Below are 20,586 nucleotides of genomic sequence, written 5' to 3'. Positions count from 1 at the left end.
AATCCCAATACCAATCTACTCTGGAGACTCAACTCCCTAAGTTGCTCCACAAGCCCTGCAGGGGTGTATCAAAAACAGTTGTACAAGCCCCCCAGGATTATGCAAGATAATGCAGTGTAAAATCATGTCCTGTCTGGTCATGCTATTCTCCAAAGGAAATACTCACACATCATCTCCCATCCATAGACTGCTCTGTGTCTCTGCTACCTCTCAGGATCTTCACAAACCGCCAGCCACATGGGACTACAAACATACAACTAAAATGGCCACCCATCTACTTCCTGCCTCTACTTCACAAGTGTAGGCTATAGAGAGTGGCCCCATAACTTCTAGTAGCTGGAGGAGAAACTGCAGCCTAATATTCTTTTAGAGACACACAGAGCATGGCCTGACCAGACCAAACAGCACAATGCCCCCAACGGCCACTAGCAGAATGACCAAACTAGGGCCGGATCTAGCCTGTCTGATTTGGGGGTGCAGAGGATGCAAGGTCAGCAGGGCAGTGTATAAGAGTCAGTAGAGCAGTGTACAGGGGGTCGGCAGTTTGTAGGGCAGTGTACAGGGGTTAGCATGGCACAGGACAGGGGTCAGCAGTGCAGAGGACAGGGGTCAGCAGTGCAGAGGATAGGGGTTAGCAGAGCAGGGTGCAAGAGTCAGCAGTGCAGAGGACAGGGGTCAGCAGTGCAGAGGACAGGGGTCAGCAGTGCAGAGGACAGGGGTCAGCAGTGCAGAGGACAGGGGTTAGCAGGGCATAGGATAGGAGTTAGCAGAGCAAGGTACAAGAGTCAGCAGTGCAGAGGACAGGGGTTAGCAGAGTAGGGTACAAGAGTCAGCATGGCAGAGGATAGGGGTCAGCAGTGCAGAGGACAGGGTTTAGCAGGTCAGGGTACAGGAGTCAGCATGGCAGAGGATAGGGGTCAGCAGTGCAGATGACAGGGGTTAGCAGAGTAGGGTACAGGAGTCAGCATGGCAGAGGATAGGGGTCAGCAGTGCAGATGACAGGGGTTAGCAGAGTAGGGTACAGGAGTCAGCATGGCAGAGGATAGGGGTCAGCAGTGCAGAGGATAGGGGTTAGCAGAGTAGGGTACAGGAGTCAGCATGGCAGAGGATAGGGGTCAGCAGTGCAGAGGATAGGGGTTAGCAGAGTAGGGTACAGGAGTCAGCATGGCAGAAGACAGTGTTCAGCAGAGTTGAGGACAGGATCACTGTTGACAGGGCACTTGAGAGATCTCCTCCTCCCCACACAGCTGAGATCAGCATCCCTCCACACAGTGTGTAGCCGGCTTCTGCAGCTGCCAATCCAATATGGAAATTTCACAGGTCAGAACTGCAGCTGCAGCCAGCTACACATTGAGATCAGATTCCTCACAGCATCAATCTACACAGCTATGTGTTATGTGGGGAAGAAAAGATCTGTTGAGTGCCTTGTGTGCAGTGCAGGCAGTGCCGGGACAAGGTCAACTAGCACTCAAGGTGAAGGTGACAAACTGCGCTCCCCCCCCAAAAAAAAAAAAAAAAAAACAGCACTAATCAAGACGCTCACCCCTAAGCATAAATCCCTTCTGCAAGTCCAATTTCCACCCAAACCAAAATACAAAAATTCCCCAATCCTCAATCTAAACCCCCCTTCCAACACAAATCTTTGCCCCCAATCCATTTCACCCCCAATTCCCCCACCTAACACTAATCCCCCCAATTCCCCCCTCCTAGCACAAATCTCCCCCAATCCTGCCTCCCAACACATCCACCCCCACAATTACCCTTCCCAGCATAAATAGCCCCCCCACCCCTCCTCCACAAGCTCCCCCTCCACCAATCTTACTTGAGGGAACAACAGGAGTAGTGGAGTAGTGAGGAGATGCGGGATCTCGGATCCCCCCTCCTAGCACAAATCTCCCCCAATCCTGCCTCCCAACACATCCACCCCCACAATTACCCTTCCCAGCATAAATAGCCCCCCCACCCCTCCTCCACAAGCTCCCCCTCCACCAATCTTACTTGAGGGAACAACAGGAGTAGTGGAGTAGTGAGGAGATGCGGGATCTCGGATCTCCCCCATTACATCCGACGGTACACAGCTTTTTTACCCGCCCCCCCCCCCCCCCCATCTCCTCCATAGACTGCTCAGCTCTTGGAAATGTAGATGGGGGCGGGTAATGAAGCCGTGTATGGTAGGATGTAATAGCGATCCTATTTAATCTGCTGTATGGAGGATCGCTGTTATGATAGAAGGTGGAGATCACAGAGAGCCCACATCTCCTCCCCGCTCTCTCCTCTCTGCAGCCCCTGTTTGGACTGGTTACTTAGCCACTTCCTGTCCGGCTGTATATAAATGGCTGGACGGTGGCAGTCCAGGGGCAGGTTGCCGTTCATAAAACGGAGCCCACCATTTTGGATTGTGCGCGTTCCCTGGGAGTGCTGTGTGAGGTCCCCATCATGTGATCACTGATTGGCCAATCAGTGATCACATGAATAGGTGTAAGCAAGATGTCACTTCTGACATCATTGCTTACTACTTGTGAAATCTATGAATGATCACCGAGATCACATGGTACAGGTCCATTCACAACAGCCTTGTACCATGTGACAAATCAGAGCTCACACATTACGAATGCAGCCAGAGAGAAGGAGAAATTATTGCTTTTACAGCCTTTATGGGTCTAAAAGCAATTAGTGTAAAAAAAAAAAAAAATCTTCATCACCTTCCACAAGTAGTACAGTGTCACCATGGTGAAACTGTACTGATAGGGTGACAGTATGTAAAAAAAAACCAAATAATATAAAAAAGTAAAAAAAAAATTTTTTAAATTATAATTTTTGGTTATAAACTAATTTGGGTTATTTTTTGTTTTCCTAAAAAGATAACTGAATACATTTTGGCCAAGATTTATGAAGAAAGATTATTTATTTACAAAATTTTATAAGAAAAACTATTTTTTTCAAACTTTTTCGACATTTTCGTTCATATAGCAAAAAAATTAAAAATCCCAGCGGTGAATAAATACCACCAAAATAAAGTTTTATCTGTCTCAAAAAAATGCTAAAAGATTAATATGGGTACAGTGTTGCATGACCGCGCAATTGTAATTCAAAGTGCGACAGCGCTGAAAGCTGAAAATTGGCCTGGACTGGAAGGGGGGGAAAGTGTCCGGACTGGAAGGGGGGGAAAGTGTCCGGACTGGAAGGGGGTGAAAGTGTCCGGACTGGAAGGGGGTGAAAGTGTCCGGACTGGAAGGGGGGTGAAAGTGTCCGGACTGGAAGGGGGGGAAAGTGTCTGGACTGGAAGGGGGGGGAAAGTGTCCGGACTGGAAGGGGGGGGAAAGTGTCCGGACTGGAAGGGGGGGGAAAGTGTCCGGACTGGAAGGGGGGGAAAGTGTCCGGACTGGAAGGGGGTGAAAGTGTCCGGACTGGAAGGGGGGTGAAAGTGTCCGGACTGGAAGGGGGGTGAAAGTGTCCGGACTGGAAGGGGGGGAAAGTGTCCGGACTGGAAGGGGGTGAAAGTGTCCGGACTGGAAGGGGGGGAAAGTGTCCGGACTGGAAGGGGGTGAAAGTGTCCGGACTGGAAGGGGGTGAAAGTGTCCGGACTGGAAGGGGGGTGAAAGTGTCCGGACTGGAAGGGGGTGAAAGTGTCCGGACTGGAAGGGGGGGAAAGTGTCCGGACTGGAAGGGGGTGAAAGTGTCCGGACTGGAAGGGGGGGAAAGTGTCCGGACTGGAAGGGGGGGAAAGTGTCCGGACATGAAATGGTTACGATGCGGTGGCCCGTGAGCGCAGGGAGGGGGGGTAAGCTTAGCGGGCACGCACAAAAGTACATGGGAGGTGGGGGGCACCCAGCCTGCGGGGGCACAACTGAAATCTGGGGGGGCACAGCCCACCCCGGCATCCCCTAGATCCAGCCATAGACCAAACAGTCATATTTTGCAAAGATATGCTGCAAAAGCAAACTTGCCATTCCCGCTGCAGGACTCTGAATCATAACAGGAGTCCAACCTTCACCCATCATGGCGGGCTTTGTCATGCAGGCCTTCAAGGACTCAGTCCCCCTTTTTTAAATGGGAGCCACCACCTTGGATCTGAATAGCACCCTGCCGGAAGTGCTTTGGTCAGAAAAAAACTGCACAGGGATCCGAAAATGCCAGCACCTTAAGATTGTATTACAGGCAAAGTCCCGAGGATCCTTCTCCTTATCCAGCGAGGCTCGGGTACCATCCCCATTTGGGCTAAAAGCTTTCCAAATGGATCCGATTAAAGTCCCTGATTCTCTAATAGAAACATTCTGGACCTTCAGGAATGCTCCAAGAGCTCACGGAACACTTCAGTGACCATCCACCTTACCGACTCTGGGAAAAAAAACCTCTTTCCTGCGTAGGAGGAGTTAGATGGGGGACGACCTCCTCTCTGATTGGTCGGCCAGTGTCCATTCACTATAGGTGGCATACAACCCACATAGTCATTATTATACAACCGGCTCTGTGTCCCGTGATGTAGAATAAAGAAATGTGCATTTATTATTTTTGATGCAGGAGGCTGTAAAGCATTGCAGACCTGTCAGTATATCTGCTTGCCTGTACATCCCATACAAACAAGCCGAAACACCCTGACAGGAAGAATCAATGAACTACCACAGCGCTCCTCATGGTAGTTTATTGAGGACTACAAGCCAACAGCCACTAAGGCTTTTGGGACTTGTAGGTGGAGCCCCACACAGCCACTTGTTTTTTCAAAATTTTGGCAGCTAGCGGGGAGGAGAAGACCCCCCACTAGCTGTCAGAGTGGGGGGCGGGGAGGAGAAGGTGCCGGTCCTTTCATAACTTGAAAGGACCCTAAATATGGGTGTAACATGTTATGTGTAATGAAAGATGAACTTTTCTTTTGAAGTGGAACTGGTCCCAAAAGGGGTCCACTTGTTTGCCTCCTCCCCCCTTCTCTTTAACATTTAGGGAGGCACCTCCCTATACTACTGTGCCAGTGGCAGCTGTCCCTCCTACCCACCCCTTGTCCCTGCCAGGCACTCATCATGCTCTCTAGAACCACCTCTATTCTAGGGGTGCAGTGAAGAGAAAGAAGCATTTGCTAACTGAAGAAAGGACACTTCTAGAACAGGGCTCAGCTGTTTTGATAGGTCATCAAAACAGGGGGAGGCTAGGTAACTCATCCTTACACACATTGTCTTCCTCAGACAGGAGTTCTCAACGTGTTTGGAAAGGTGGATAAGAGGCCTTGAAGATTCATTATGGGCTTTTTCACACTTTCAGAGGGTGGTTGACAGGCAGCTAAGAGGTCATCTCCTCGTGTGGTTGTAGGGTGGTTGCAATGTGCCCCCATTCACTTAAATGGGTCATGATTGATAGAGCAATGCCAGTGGGGTATAAATGTGGCATGGCTGCAGCATGCGCGCAGCCCCATTATTATTATTATACAGGATTTATATGGCGCCAACAGTTTGCACAGCACTTTACAATATAAGGGAGACAGTACAATTACAATACATTTCATTACAGAAGGAATAGGAGGGCCCAGCTCGTGGAGCTTACAATCTATAGGAAGGGGGAGGTGATACAAAAGGTGATAGCTGCGGGGGATGATCTGGCGGAGGTGATTCAGTTCTTATGTGGAGGTGGGGTAGGCTTCCCTAAAGAGGTGAGTTTTCAAAGATCACCTAAAGGCAGACAGGGTGGGGGCTGACCGGGCATGCTGTGGTAGGGAGTTCCAGAGGATGGGAGAGGCTCTGGAGAAGTCCTGGAGGCGAGCATGGGAGGAGGTGATGAGGAAGCTAGAGAGGAGGAGATCATGGGAGGAGCGGAGTGGGCGATTTGGGCGGTATCTGTGGATGAGGTTGGCGATGTAGCTAGGGGCAGTGTTGTGGATGGCTTTGTAAGCTGTGGTTAGTATTTTGAATTTTATACGTTGGGTTAGTGGAAGCCAGTGGAGGGATTGGCAGAGAGGGGCAGCAGTCACTGATCATTTGGTAAGGTGTATGAGTCTAGCAGCAGTCGTTGATCAGTTGGTAAGGTGTACGGGTCTAGCGGCAGCATTCATAATAGACTGAAGGGGGGATAGCCTGTGTAACGGTAGACCAGTGAGGAGGGAGTTGTAGTAATCGAGGCGGGATATAACCAAGGCGTGGATAAGTTGTTTTGTGGTGTCATTGGTCAGGAAGGGGCGTATTTTGGAAATGTTCCAAAGGTTGAGGTAGCAGGATTTAGCCAGTGAGTGGATGTGGGGCCCAAAGGAGAGGTCAGAGTCTAGGATTACGCCTAGCAGCCTGGCATGAGGGGAAGGACCAATGGTTGTGTTGTTGATCTTAATGGTAAGGTCATGAGTGGGGATCGGGGAGGAGAAAATATTACAAGCTCTGTTTTTGAAAGATTGAGTTTAAGGTAGTGATGTGACATCCATGCTGATATGTCGCTTAGTAGATTTGTGAGGAGAATGAGGGGTTGAGCTGGGGAGTGGAGAGATAGATCTGGGTGTCATCAGCATAGAGGTGGTATTGGAAGCCATGGGAGGTTATCAGTTGGCCCAGGGAGGAGGTATAGAGAGAGAAAAGGAGGGGCCCAAGAACAGAAACTTGGGGTACCCCAACAGAAAGGGGAAGAGGAGCGGAGGAGGAGGAGTTGTGTGTGACACTGAAAGTGCGCTGAGAAAGGTAAGAGGAGAACCAGGAGAGAGCAGAGTCATGGAGGCCGATGGAGTGGAGTTTACTGAGGAGGAGCAGGTGGTCGACTGTGTCAAAGGCAGCGGAAAGGTCAAGGAGTATGAGTATGGAGTAATGGCCATTGGTTTTAGCAGTTAGTAGGTCATTAGTGAGTTTTAGTAGGGCAGTTTCTGCGGAACGTTGTGGGTGGAAGTCAGACTGTCGAGGATCAAGAAGGTTGTTGTCGGTGAGGTAGCAGTTCATACGGTTTTGAATAAGGTGCTCTAGAAGCTTGGAGGTAAATGGGAGCAGGGAGATGGGTCTTAAGTTATTCAAACAGGTGGGGTCCAGCGAGGGTTTTTTGAGAATGGGGTAACCAGAGCATGTTTGAACGGGGAGGGAAAGGTGCCCATGGAGAGTGAGAGGTTGAAGATGTGGGTTAGAGAGTTTAGGATGGAGCAGGAAGGAGGCTGCAACAGTCGTGAGGGGACAGGATCCAGGGGACAGGTGGTGAAGTGGGCCTTGGAAAGGAGTTCGGTAACTTCCTTGGTGGTAACAGGGTCAAAGGAGGAGAGTGTTGAGTTTGGTGTTGGGTCTAGTATGTTGGTTAGAGGAGGAAGCTTGACACTGGAGACCTTGTCACGAATTGTGCCGATCTTCTTCTTGAAGTGGCTGGCAATCTCCTGTGCAGTAAGTTGGTGGGTGGAGACAGTGGGGGGTGGAGTAAGGAATTAAGGGTAGAGAAGAGTTGACAAGGATTGGATGAGAGGGTCTTGATGAGAGTGTTATAGTAGGTTTGCTTAGCAGCATGGAGGCTGGAGTTGTAGGCTGAAGAGCGGATTTGTAGAGGGTAAAGTCTTTCAGGGATTTATTTTTACGCCATGCTCGCTCAAGAGTGCGGTTGCATCTCTTGAGACTTCTGGTGTCATCTGTTTGCCAGGTTTGAGACAAGCGAGGCCTGGTTCTGCGTGTAGAAAGAGGAGCAAGAGCTTCCAGGGGGGATGATAGATAGTTGTAGGCAGATGTGGCCAGCTCTGGGCAGGACAGGGGTGCAATTTCATCATAGAGGCGCTCAGTAGCGGAGTGAAGAAGGTCAGGGCTGAGGTGATGGAGGTTTCTACAGGTGACGGTTTGCTGGTTGGAGGCATGGGAGGTAGGAGGCAGGGAGAGTGTGAAGCTGATCAAGTTGTGATCAGAGAGAGGAAAAGGTGTGTTAGAGAGGTTACAGGGAGTGCATAGGTGGGTGAATACAAGGTCAAGGGTGTTGCCATTGCAGTGGGTGGTGGATTGTGACTATTGTGTTAGGTTAAAAGAGGAAGTTAGGTTGAGTAGTTGAGAGGTGGCAGGGGTGTGAACATTGACTGGGATGTTAAAGTCGCCGAGGATAATGGCAGGCACCTCAGAGGAGAGAAAGTATGGCAGCCATGCTGAAAAGTCATCGAGAAAGCATGAAACTGGGCCCGGGGGCTGGTAGATAAGTGCGATCCTCAGACAAACGGGAGAAAAGAGATGAATACAGTGCACTTCAAAAGAGCTGAGGCACAGAGATGGGGGGCAGAAAGAACCTGGAAAGTGCTTTGTGGGGAAGGAAGAAGTCCAACTCTGCCCCCTTTTTGTCCACTGGGTCTGGGCAAGTGAGTCCAGAGGAGGCCACCATGAGACAGTGCAGCTGAGGAGACAGAGTCGGAATCCTGGAGCCAGGTTTCAGTAATAGCGAGTAGGTTGAGGGAGTGAGAGAGGAAGAGGTCATTGATAGTAGAGAGTTTGTTAGAGGCTGAGCGGGCATTCCAGAGGGCACAGAGGAGGGAGGGGAATGGAGATGAGAGAGTGAGGGGAGGCTGCTGCTTCTGTGGGTTGGAGTTTGATGGTGAAGGGCCAGGGTTTGGGGCAATGTCTCCAGAAGTTATAATATTAGGAGGGTGAAGGAGGTGAGGTGGGAGCACGATTTATATGAGGGCAAGCGCCGCAGTGCTTTTGAGGCGGTGACATTATGTGGACCAAGAGAGAGAGCAGGAGATAAGTGAAGTGATATTGAGAGGGCAGGAGTGAGGGTGATATGTACAGGTTGTGTGGTGGGGAGGAGGGGTAAAGAAGAGAGAGTTTGAGAAGAGAGGGCATTATAGCAACAAAGAGTTAGCAAGAGCATGCTGGAGAGAGGAGAGATAACAAAGGAAGGCTGACAGAGAGAGGTAAGAGGGAAGAGCACATGCAATCTACTTGGGGTGCAGCACTAATGTTTGTACCTGCCTTAGCTAAGGCACTGTGAGGCTAAGGTCACTTCATACAGGCAAGTATACACAATAGTTACAAAAAGAAAACAGAAAAAATCTAACAAAGCAGATAATTTCAGGCATGCAAAGTAGCTTAACGATTGAGAGAGCAGTGGAAGAAGTGGTTACCAGGGGCAACAGGAGGCAGTTGTCAGTTGCAGGAAGAGCAGGAAGTTTCAGAGGGCAATGGAAGAAGTGGTTTCCAGGGGCAACAGGAGGCAGTTGTCAGTTGCAGGAAGAGCAGGAAGTTTCAGAGGGCAATGGAAAAAGTGGTTACCTGGAGAGCAGAGGAGAATGATGAGTGGATGTTGAGATGTTCCCTTTTTTGGCCACCATTGCATCTTAAAAGGGGGTGGTTGAGGGGTGGTACTCAACTGCCAATTTTTACGGTGCTTTGGCTGCCCATGTGAATGAACCCTATGTGCTTATTTTATAATAATGCCGTCATCCAATGTTATGTGTTCATCATCTGAACACCAAGGAACTTCCATGATCACCTTGTTGTGATAGTGATGAGTAAGTTAGGAAATTAAGATGCCACTTCATATACTCCAGATAGTTTATTCCAATGGTAGGAAACAAAATACAAAAAAAATATCCTCCTCAGACAAAAGTGACAACATCACTGGAAGGTCTAAATTCTAGAAAGCAGCAAATCCTCAATATACGGTCTGCCAAAGGTATAGAGCATTTTCTTCTATAGTAAGGAGGAATATTACTGTCTCGCAAGGTCATATAGCATACTGGTGTTCAAAGAAAGTAGGTGCAGACTGAACATCAAAATCATCTGCACCCCAATGATGTTGGTATTCTCATAAAACATTAATGTTTCCAATGGCACACTGGAAGTAATACCTAGGACCTCCACCTTCTTCCATGTTTCATCTTAGAAATGGACTTTCTACAGCCAAGCTTGTCTCTATCCTGAAACACATCGTTGGTGGTGGACCCATGCTGCTGGGCTTCCAATGTCCACATCCAGAACAATAAAGTTTTATGAAAATGCTGACATCAGTGTGTGGCCGGTCTTTGTAATTCAATTTTCTTTTACATGCTGAGCAATGGTAAGTAGTTTCCCACCTTATTGGCCCATTCAAATTGAGAACCGGGTGGAGCTGTAAAGTGCCATCATGTATTGTCTTCTCCATGTGAAGAGGAGGATCTGGAAAGGAAGATTCAGAGATCTGATCAGAAAACAGAAGTGATCTGCTGTGTGCCAGTAAAGACTGAGCATAGAGGTTACAGAAACTGCACACTGAATAATTAAGGCAGACTTAGATCAAACTTTGGGTAACGGTTTATCTCAGATACTTTATATCATTTGCAATGAAATGTACTAAAACAATTTATTGCACTGAAAATGAGAAATCTCCTTCAGGGGCGGACTGACAACTCATGGGGCCCCCGGGCAATAGGGGATCATGGGGCCCCTGTTTCCTTGCCCACACTCAAAAAAGCCTATAAAAAAAAGGTACCAGAGGCATTCATGGGGCCCCCTACTGACCCCGGGCCCTCGGGCAGTGACCGAGTGCTTGAATGGTAAGTCCGCTCCTGATCTCCTTTTACATCCACCTATTTAGTGTCAGGACAAGATCATCCAGTGCCCAGAGCAAAGATGCCAAACTGTGTCCCCCTCACCCCCCTTTATTATACATGAGTCTGTGTGTATCTGTGTGGGTACAGAGTGTGGACAATGTAGGTTCATGGTGTGGGCAGTGTGGGTGTACAGTGTGGGAACTATGGGTGTACAGTGTGGGTAAATGTTGTGTGCAATGTGGGTGCATGCTGTGGGCAGTGTGGGTACACAGTGTGGATGTATGGTGCGCACAGCGTGCATAGTTTGGGTACACAGTGTGGATGTATGGTGCGCACAGCGTGCATAGTTTGGGTACACAGTGTAGATGTATGGTGTGCTCAGTGTGCATAGTGTGGGTACACAGTGTGGATGTATGGTGTATGTAGTGTGCATAGTTTGGGTACACAGTGTAGATGTATGGTGTGCTCAGTGTGCATAGTGTGGGTACACAGTGTGGATGTATGGTGTGCTCAGTGTGCATAGTTTGGGTACACAGTGTAGATGTATGGTGTGCTCAGTGTGCATAGTTTGGATACACAGTGGGGATGTATGGTGTGTGCAGTGTGGATAGTTTTGGTACACAGTGTGGATGTATGGTGTGGGCAGTTTGCATAGTTTGGGTACACAGTGTGGATGTATGGGGCATGCAGTGTGGATGTATGGTGCAGGCAGTTTGCATAGTTTGGGTGCACAGTGTGGATGTATGGGGCATGCAGTGTGGATGTATGGTGCGGGCAGTTTGCATAGTTTGGGTACACAGTGTGGATGTATGGGGCATGCAGTGTGGATGCATGGTGCGCCCAATGTGGATGTATGGTGCACGCAGTGTGGATGTATAGTGTGCCCAATGTGGATGTATGGTGTGTGCAGTTTGCATAGTTTGGGTACACAGTGTGGATATATGGTGCGTGCAGTGTGGATGTATGGTGCGTGTAGTGTGAATGTATGGTGCGTGTAGTGTGAATGTATGGTGCGTGTAGTGTGAATGTATGGTGCGGTCAGTGTGGATGTATGGTGCGGTCAGTGTGGATGTATGGTGCGGTCAGTGTGGATGTACGGTGTACGCAGTGTGCATAGTTTGGGTACACAGTGTGGATGTATGGTGTGCGCAGTGTGCATAGTTTGGGTACACAGTGAGGATGTATGGTGTGCACAGTGTGGATAGTTTGGGTGCACATTGAGGATGTATGGTGCATGCAGTGTGGATGTATGGTGCGCCCAATGAGGATGTATGGTGCGGGCAGTGTGGATGTATGATGTGGGCAGCGTGGATGTATGGTGCGGGCAGTGTGGATGTATGGTGCGGGCAGTGTGGATGTATGGTGCGGGCAGTGTGGATGTATGGTGTGCACAGTGTGGGTGCAAGGTGTGCACAGTGTGAGCATACAATGTAGACAGTGTGGGTGCAGGGTGTGGAAAGTGTGGGTGCAGGGTGTAGGCAGTGTAGGTGTACAGTGTAGACAGTGTGGGTGCACGGTGTGTCAGGGTGAGGAGGGGCTGATCTGCATACTCAAGGGACTCTAACCAATCCCTAAGCATCAGGCTTGGGAAGGGATCAGGGAAGCATTTAAGTATGAGAGCCTGATCAGCAGGAGAAGTAGTGTCGGGTGAAGACTAAAGTGTGGAGCCTGGGAGGTGGCCCAGCAGAGTTGCCCACCTACAGGCAGGAGCTTGAAAGGAGGATCTATCTGCCTCACCATCCCCTGAGAGAGGACAGCCCAGGGAGCAGGGAAGGAGCCAGCCCAGTGTAAGTCCTGAAGGCAGCCACCAAAGTATCATGCTCACAGGAGAGGCAAAGTGAGCAATCCTACAACCCCTTGACCAGATAAGGGGAGAGGGCAGTCAGGTAGAAAACCCAACTAGCTTCTCATCTGGGACTGTTTTACTAAGTGGCAGCTTCTGTGTACCCTTGTCCAAAGATTCCCTCAGGCAGCTGGGTGAAGAGGAGGATACATCTGGGGCCTGAGGAGGTACACCAGAAGGGCTGGAGTGCTCTTCAAGGAGTGATGTTTTATCTACAGACTTGTACATAGTTGTTAAGGATTTTTCCCTCAGGTTTATAGTTTCCTTCCCCATCCAAGTTCAAAACCCCTTACTAAAACCACAAAACCAAGCTCAAGGACTATTTACTGACTCAAGTGTGCAAGTGTGGAAGAAAATGTATGCTGCCTGGCTGTGCAGAGCTATAGGGGAACCCAAAACTCAGTGACTCCTTAGGAGGTAGTGCTACATGCATCAGAACAGCATTCAAATTTCTCTGCTCAGAGTTTTGTCCTGGTGGAGGAGAAAATGCCAGTTGGAGCTGAAACTTAGCAGTGAGTATAGACAGCAGGAACTAAGAGTGTGCCAGCAAGCAATGAGAATGACAACACTGTTGAAGCAATGAATTGGTGGTGGTGGTGGTGGTGGTGGCGGGGGGCTGGTGAGAGGATTATTGATGCTGGCATTACCAGGTGTGATATTTCTCTCCCTGCTCAGCAGAGAAAGGATTTATTGGTAATATAGACCAATCTCCAATCTGTAAAAGGGTTATCTGTTGTAGCAGATGGTTCAAAATGCACAGATGATCCTTCTGCAGGGAGGAATGTTGAGAGTATGATTCTGTTGTGGGGGTTTTAAAGTCCCTGATGTTTTTTCTTTAGATGGCAGTTTTGAGTATATTGCCCAACACCCTCAATTTCAGCAATGCTGCCCATGCCCCTGTCCATATATGCCATGCTCATCAATGACCTTCTGCAGTGGGGTGAGGACCTCACCATATCGGCATAGCCATACTACCAAATCAGCCTCTGGTATTGATTCATTATGAACAAGGATTGTCACCAATTTTATCAAAGGCTGCCATGAAACCACCTTTGGCACCAAACCATGAAGACCCTTGCATCCCCTGTATCTCTCTCAAAAAAAGAACCCTTAAGGTTGCACAAATGATAACTTACACTCAAAACTGCCATCTAAATGTTGGCTGAATGTTGTTTTATTTATTGTTTGTATTGATGGTGAGAACCCCCTGTGTGGGAAACCTTGTTCTTGTGAACTTTCATTCACTTTTAGATAAATCTATATCATAGAAAATGGTCAGCCTATCCCTTCCCAGAAAGGCATCAATACAAACAATAAATAAAACAACATTCAGCCTTGTGGCTCTTCTTGGCCGCTTTACTGCACCGAGTAGTATATCTTGGTCCTCCTGACCATCAAATACGTCCCAGTGTTCATACACAGATGCTGCACATCATCTCTTCATCTTTCCTTGCAGCCCCCCAGCTTCTCTGTCTCTTGTGGATTCTGCCAGGCTTGGACCTTGGTCTGTCCTGACCTGGACTGTACAGTGCATGCCAGCACCTCACACAGTGGCTCCCTCTACACTCTGACTCCTTAAGGAGGGTGAGGCTCTGAGCTATGATCCCAGCTCCAAAATAAAGGAAGTAAAAACCTGTGCAATTAATGCGCCTGCTTCCTCCATAATGTGACCTAAATTGCCTTATCAAACAGTAGCATGGCCTCGCCCTGCCAGCATTCACAATCAACCCCTTCAAATGAAGTCTAGAGAGTGCATCGTTGTGCGGGGTGCCTTTGGGCATTAGTGGCGTGCCTCCTTTGAAGGTCGTGGCCTATGCCAATAATGTGTTATCTCTGGGACAGAGGAGACACAGGAGGTGGTCTCTGTGATAGAAGAGTACACAGAGGCTTCTGGCTTTAAAGTCAACCAGGAAAGGAGTGAGGTTTTCTGGATGGGTGAGGAGGGTGAAAGCTTCAAACTTCGGGATGTCTTCCCAGAACCCCAGCAGGAACTTAAAGTGTTGGGCAACAAATTTGGTCCTGGTGACTATGGTCATCGAAATTGGGAAAGCAGGTTGGTGAATGCCAATGCCAAAGTAGCAAGCTGGAAAAAATGGAGGCCTTCCTTGGGGGAGAGGGTTGACCTGATGAAAACTTACCTGATCCCGATCTTTTTATATGTCAGCTTCATCTGTATCTTGCCGGTATCTCTATATGCAAGGGTCTACAGCTGTTTTTTTCCAACTGTTATGGGGAAATAGGTTTAACCTGATCAAACACAATGTAACTTACCTGTCCAAGAGGGAGGGTGGCCTAAGAGTGATCAACTCAATAGTTTTCTTTTCTTTGCTCTTTTTAAAGTACATTCTTGGTACTATGTTAGCAGAGACCCCGCTGGGATGGGTTGGTGTTTTTAAATCTTGGTTTAAGCCTTTTCTGTGATGCTGGGAAGATGGCGGGCCAGTGAAAAGTCTGAGAGTCCGACTTGGCAAGCTCCCGGCTTATGTTTCCCCGTGTCTGAAATTACTTCGGCAGTGGCTGGTGACAGTGGAGGATATCAGGTCCCTTCCCAGGAAGCTTCTGGAGGAGAGGATTTTGGCTTCTGCTTTCAGTGTGTCACTGGCCTTAAGGGATTGCCCAGGGTCCGTAATGAGGGAAGGGTAGCTTTAAATTAATTTGAACGGAATCCCTTTGAAGTTTAGGGATCAAGTCTGGCTCACTTTTCATGGATGGCTCTATGTGAGAGGGAAGCTGAGGCATCACCCTGTGGATGATCGGGATTGTCTTAGAGTGGAGCATGTTGGTAAAGTGAACCACTTCTGTCCCTTTAACAGAGGTGTGCAAAAAGGGAAGGGTTCTAGGCATCCCCTTCCTTTATCGCATGAGTTATGCAGAATGGGTGTACAGGCATTCCTAACTTGCTGGGATTTTGATTTGGATACACTTTTTCTAGTTAGTATAGTTGTCTATTACTTCACATGAAATGCACAAATTACCCTACAGAAGAAAGTCCTCCCTGTTGAGGTGGTGGTGCACGATATTCTGGGTGAGGTTGGGAAGATTTGGGGTCTTAAGAAGGACAAGGAGCCTCGGAAGGTCTGGATAATTGCATGGAAAATTATCAGAGTTACCTTTGGTGAACTTTCCATTGCTGGGTAAGGAGCTTCTTTCTTAAGCTGTTATTTTCACTTCCTTAGCTTTTGTTGGTTAGTATCTTCTTTCTCAAGAAGGGCTGCAAGCATCACGGGTGTGGGTTTGTTTCTTGACCTCACAGGTTTGATGTCTGGCATAGTGGTGTGATCCTTCATTAGATTTATTTTCCCCCAGTAACGATAGTTTAATTTATAAGTTTTTTGATTTTGCAAATATCTTTGCTATATTTAATTTGTGTGTGTAAATATGTATATTTATGTATATTTTTATGGATTGTATGTCCATTGATTGCAAGACATTTTCTAATAAAGAAAAATTGGTGATCAGTGGGAAGAATGTCCCTTACATTGGTGATCAGTGGGAAGAATGTTCCTTACATTGGTGATCAGTGGGAAGAATGTCCCTTACATTGGTGATCAGTGAGAAGAATGTTCCTTACATTGGTGATCAGTGGGAAGAATGTCCCTTACATTGGGGGTCAGTGGGAAGAATGTCCCTTACATTGGTGGTCAGTGGGAAGAATGTCCCTTACATTGGTGGTCAGTGGGAAGAATGTCCCTTACATTGGAGGTCAGTGGGAAGAATGTCCCTTACATTGGGGGGTCAGTGGGAAGAATGTCCCTTACATTGGTGATCAGTGGGAAGAATGTCCCTTACATTGGGGGTCAGTGGGAAGAATGTCCCTTACATTGGAGGTCAGTGGGAAGAATGTCCCTTACATTGGAGGTCAGTGGGAAGAATGTCCCTTACATTGGTGATCAGTGGGAAGAATGTCCCTTACATTGGAGGTCAGTGGGAAGAATGTCCCTTACATTGGAGGTCAGTGGGAAGAATGTCCCTTACATTGGGGGGTCAGTGGGAAGAATGTCCCTTACATTGGTGATCAGTGGGAAGAATGTCCCTTACATTGGGGGTCAGTGGGAAGAATGTCCCTTACATTGGAGGTCAGTGGGAAGAATGTCCCTTACATTGGAGGTCAGTGGGAAGAATGTCCCTTACATTGGAGGTCAGTGGGAAGAATGTCCCTTACATTGGTGGTCAGTGGGAAGAATGTCCCTTACATTGGAGGTCAGTGGGAAGAATGTCCCTTACATTGGATAAAGTGGGAAGAAAATTCCTTACATTGGAGGTCAGTGAGAAGAAAACTCCTTACAATGGTGGTCAATGAGAAGAATGCTCCTTACATTGGTGGTCAGTGGAAAGAATGTCTCTTTATTTTGTGGTCGCTGGCAAGGATTCTCTTTATATTTTTGTTTATTGGGAAAAATGCTCCTGACATTAGTAGCCCACATGCCACCAGTACAGAAACCTAAAAAGATTTGCCAAGGAGTGTTGGAACTCAAATTATCCAGGTACCATCATATTTCAGGTCACTCAGGTACAGCTCATAGGACCCCTAATAACCTCTAGAGAAACCCCACATTTCCAGAAAACCCTGGTTGATAATGGCTGCTATAGCTGATCATCAAGTCTCTATAGCAGCTTGGTACACAAACTTGCATTGTGACATGAAATCAAACATCTCGCTGCTTCAAACCTATGAGTGATGACTGTTCTACCCAATAGTTTCCAATTGCCATGTCTGCCGGTGTACTCACCGCCAATATCAGTCTCAATACTCTCAGTTGCAACCTCAGCTGCAGATGTTGTGAATCCTCGGAGGGTGATGGTGTAGTTGGTTCCATACTGGAGGGGGATTTTATATTCAGTCACATTGGGTGGAAACTGGAGAGATTCATCCACAGCAAAGGACACATTGTAATCCCTCCAGGCTGAGATATTCATCTGAAAGGAATCATTGCATGGGTTATATCTTATGTGACTCATTTTAGGACCATGTAACACAGAGACTATGTAACCAAATCGGTTCTTCAGTAAGGTGAAAAGAAATCTGAAATGATGTAATGCCAATTATTACATTGATCTATTTTTTTTAATTGTTACATGATGATAGTACTTAATATAGGGTGCACAACTGATATAGGATTTCCCGAGCTTCATGGGTTACCTAAATGGATAGCACTGCACTAGCTGTCTTACTTTAGATGCTCTAAATGAAATCTCAGAAGGGCCCCTTTAGTTTTAGAGAAAGCTACTGAGCTCCCTAAATGGCAGCATTTTTCATCGGGAGGTAAGGGGAAACGGGAAACGGGAAATGCAGCCAAAAGTTCCACCTGCTGATTGATTCAAATAAATATTATATATATATTTTCATATCCAAATGAATATATTTTTATAATGTTATTTTTTAATCCTGATTACAATAGTAAACTATATAGAAACCATCGTAGATTGCCTCTCTATGGAATCTAAAACACTTTAATGACAGATACCATACAGCAGTATGAACAGCACTGCCTGGCAGTTACCCACTTTAGAACCGCATTATACCTGAATGACGGCTACAGCGCGGTTCTCCAGTTCCGGGAGGGTGTCATATGACATCCTCCCAGAACGTGCCCCCTACCGGTGCGCTCCTGGCGCTGTCAGTGATCGCTGTGTTCAAAAGATGCACCTGATCACATGACATGGTAAAAGGTCAATCACAGCTTCCTTTTACCATGTGATCAGCTGTGTCCAATGACACAGCTGATCACAAAGTAAATACAGTTGCTGGTTATCGGCTGTACTTCCCTCATGCTGTCACAGCTAACCAGAAAGTGTCACACAAGACATCTGCACTGATTATCAGTGTCCTGATTAAAAGTGCTGCCCCAAAAGTGCCCCAGTGCTGCCCATCAGTGACCCACAGTGCCCACCCATCAGTGCCCAGTAGTGCTATCCATCAGTGTCTCACATCAGTGCCCATCAGTGTCGCCCATCAGTGCCCATCAGTGTCCCACATCAGTGCCCATCAGTGTCGCCCATCAGTGCTGTAACGGAACCGACTCAGAGTGCGCTTGAGTACTTCCATTAGAATACAGCTACCCCGTCCGAACACCAAACAACAGACACCACAGCCGACCATACAAGACTAGAGGACACCAGTCTTGAAGTAAACCAGGAGGTAGACTACTTTATTTGAACACAGATACAAGATATATATACTCAGGGGACAATCCCCCCCCCCCGCATAATCACTCAGGGCGGGGCAATCTACATTTAGTAACAAGAGACACACAGGTATTCAAACTTTACAGCAGCAGACAATCCCAACAGGAGGGAGAGAAAACAGGTGGCGCACACACCTAGTGCATTATCCAAGGTTTATTGTAGGAGTGAAAGAATAATAAAAACATACTCACAGACGAAGCATGTATCTAAAAAGCATAGAAAAATGACAATGACCACAACGGCAGGCAAGGTGTTCTCACTGTCATAAACCTTTTCTGCAATCCTTCCCCAAAACTCAAATCCTACCCCGAATTTCCAAAATAAATCCAAAGAAATGTCCACAATGCAAAGTCCACAAAATGTCCACACTATTCAATCTTCCAAATGTGATAAGTATCCAATTTGCCACTTCAATCCAAGATACCTCAAAAAAATTTAAACTGAATATAGTGCATTATCTTTCAAATAATGGAAAAAACTCCTGCGCTCAATGGAACACCTATTAATAAGCAGCACACACTCGCCTCAACCACAAGGAAAGAACATAAAAATACAAAAAATAGTGCAGCGCTAACAATCTATACTAAAATACAAATGAGATAAATGGAAATATCACATATAGAATGCACAATAAATATTCAGTGTTAGGTGCTCATAAAATGAATACTATGTGCAGCAGTCCATAAATGCCAATGATGGTGAAAAATCACAGCAAAACTCCGTGAGGTGATCACAGTGCCACTCAGTGTGCGGTCAATCCACAGATGGCCAAGATGGCCCCTCACCTCCTTGATGCGACCCACTGGGCCAAACAGCTATGTAGGTGACCTTATACACCCAATAAGGTATCATCAAAGGATGGAACGTTTGGATAGATCCCTCCAATATGTTCTCCTATCTCCTAGGTACTCAATTCCACAAAACCGTTTAAGATACTTTCTTCAGAGCTTGTGCATCTCCATGTGTCATCATGAATGCCAGCACATGGAGATGCACAAGCTCTGAAGAAAGTATCTTAAACGTTTTTTTGATGAGGCAAAGGAGATCCTCCTTTCCAGCATCCATCCTTTAGGTAAGCTCTCCTCCTTGTGGCCCCCTCACAGGCTCTACACTCCAGCCTTGATCCTTTCCTCGATCCATCTTCCACCTGACACTGCACACTGTTTCCCAGGCTCTATCACATTTAAGGGTTACCTTGGTCACCATGCCCAGCCTCCTTCCAGGGGATTGAGCAAGATCCCTCAAACATGCAGATCTGAGCCTCCTCCCCTCCTTCATTCCACTTCCAGAAAGTTCTCTAAGTTTCTGAAAAGGTGGGAGGGCTCCAGAAGCTCTGACCTGTATATCCTCCCTAGCCTATCCTGAGATAAACTCCTGTCTCACTCACAGGCTGACTCATCCCAGGCTCTATCTAAAAAACCTAGCTAACCAAACCTGGAGGGTGTTACACACAATTCAATGCAAGGCAAGTCTATTGAGGGAGAAAAAAAGCTTTTTAATATTTTAGCCCATAAAAGGACCCAAACAGGAAAATGATGTGATGTCAAGAGAAATAATCTACAAAAAGCAAAGCAACTTAACATGCATGAAAATGTATATAAATGCATGTCAACATGCATAAAAATGTGAATCAATGGAAGGCAACACACGTCTATTTTCAAGTATTTTTACGCATTTTAAGTAAATTTTGACCTAAATACCACTTTATTAAAGGTCGTTCTGTTTTACAAATCCCTTAACGCTTTTGTAGAAAATCTGTTCTTTAGAGCTCAGTAGTTCAAGCTGAAGTCAACACGCAAGTGAATGTCACCCAAAACCCCCCATGACCTTCTGCTCTCCCTACTTTTGATTTCCTCCAATGGGGACTTTGAGGACAACAAAAATTGTATAATATGACTGAAAATTAAATTTGCCTTCATTTTATATACATCATTAGATTAAAATCAACAAAAATAGACCAATAATATCATAGGCTGAGACATGGTACAGAACATTACACAATGGTTAACCCTGCTTACAACCTCCTGCTCTCCAGTTCCCTCATTACCTCCTGTCCCATGCTCACCTCCAGAACTTCCCCAGATCCTCTCCCATCCTCTGGAAGTCCCTACACAAA

The 20,586-nt window shown here is 47.1% G+C and overlaps 1 protein-coding gene across 1 annotated transcript in view; it reads right to left on the bottom strand.

Annotated features, from left to right (window-relative positions):
• LOC149431448 (uncharacterized) overlaps positions 1 to 20,586 on the bottom strand; it is a 116,465-nt gene that overhangs the window by 18,567 nt on the left and 77,312 nt on the right. Inside the window, exons 10-11 of the mRNA XM_089665598.1 lie at positions 17,015 to 17,201; positions 9,986 to 10,067 (exon numbers count right to left, since the gene is read on the bottom strand). Of these exons, the coding sequence (XP_089521724.1) occupies positions 9,986 to 10,067; positions 17,015 to 17,201 (269 nt within the window). The remainder of the gene's footprint in view (positions 1 to 9,985; positions 10,068 to 17,014; positions 17,202 to 20,586) is intronic.

Source organism: Staurois parvus, unplaced genomic scaffold (assembly GCF_062004578.1).
Source record: "Staurois parvus isolate SC_StPar_1 unplaced genomic scaffold, SC_StPar_1.0 ptg002258l, whole genome shotgun sequence".
Classification (NCBI taxonomy): domain Eukaryota; kingdom Metazoa; phylum Chordata; class Amphibia; order Anura; family Ranidae; genus Staurois; species Staurois parvus.
This window is presented reverse-complemented; position numbering and strand designations above follow the sequence as displayed.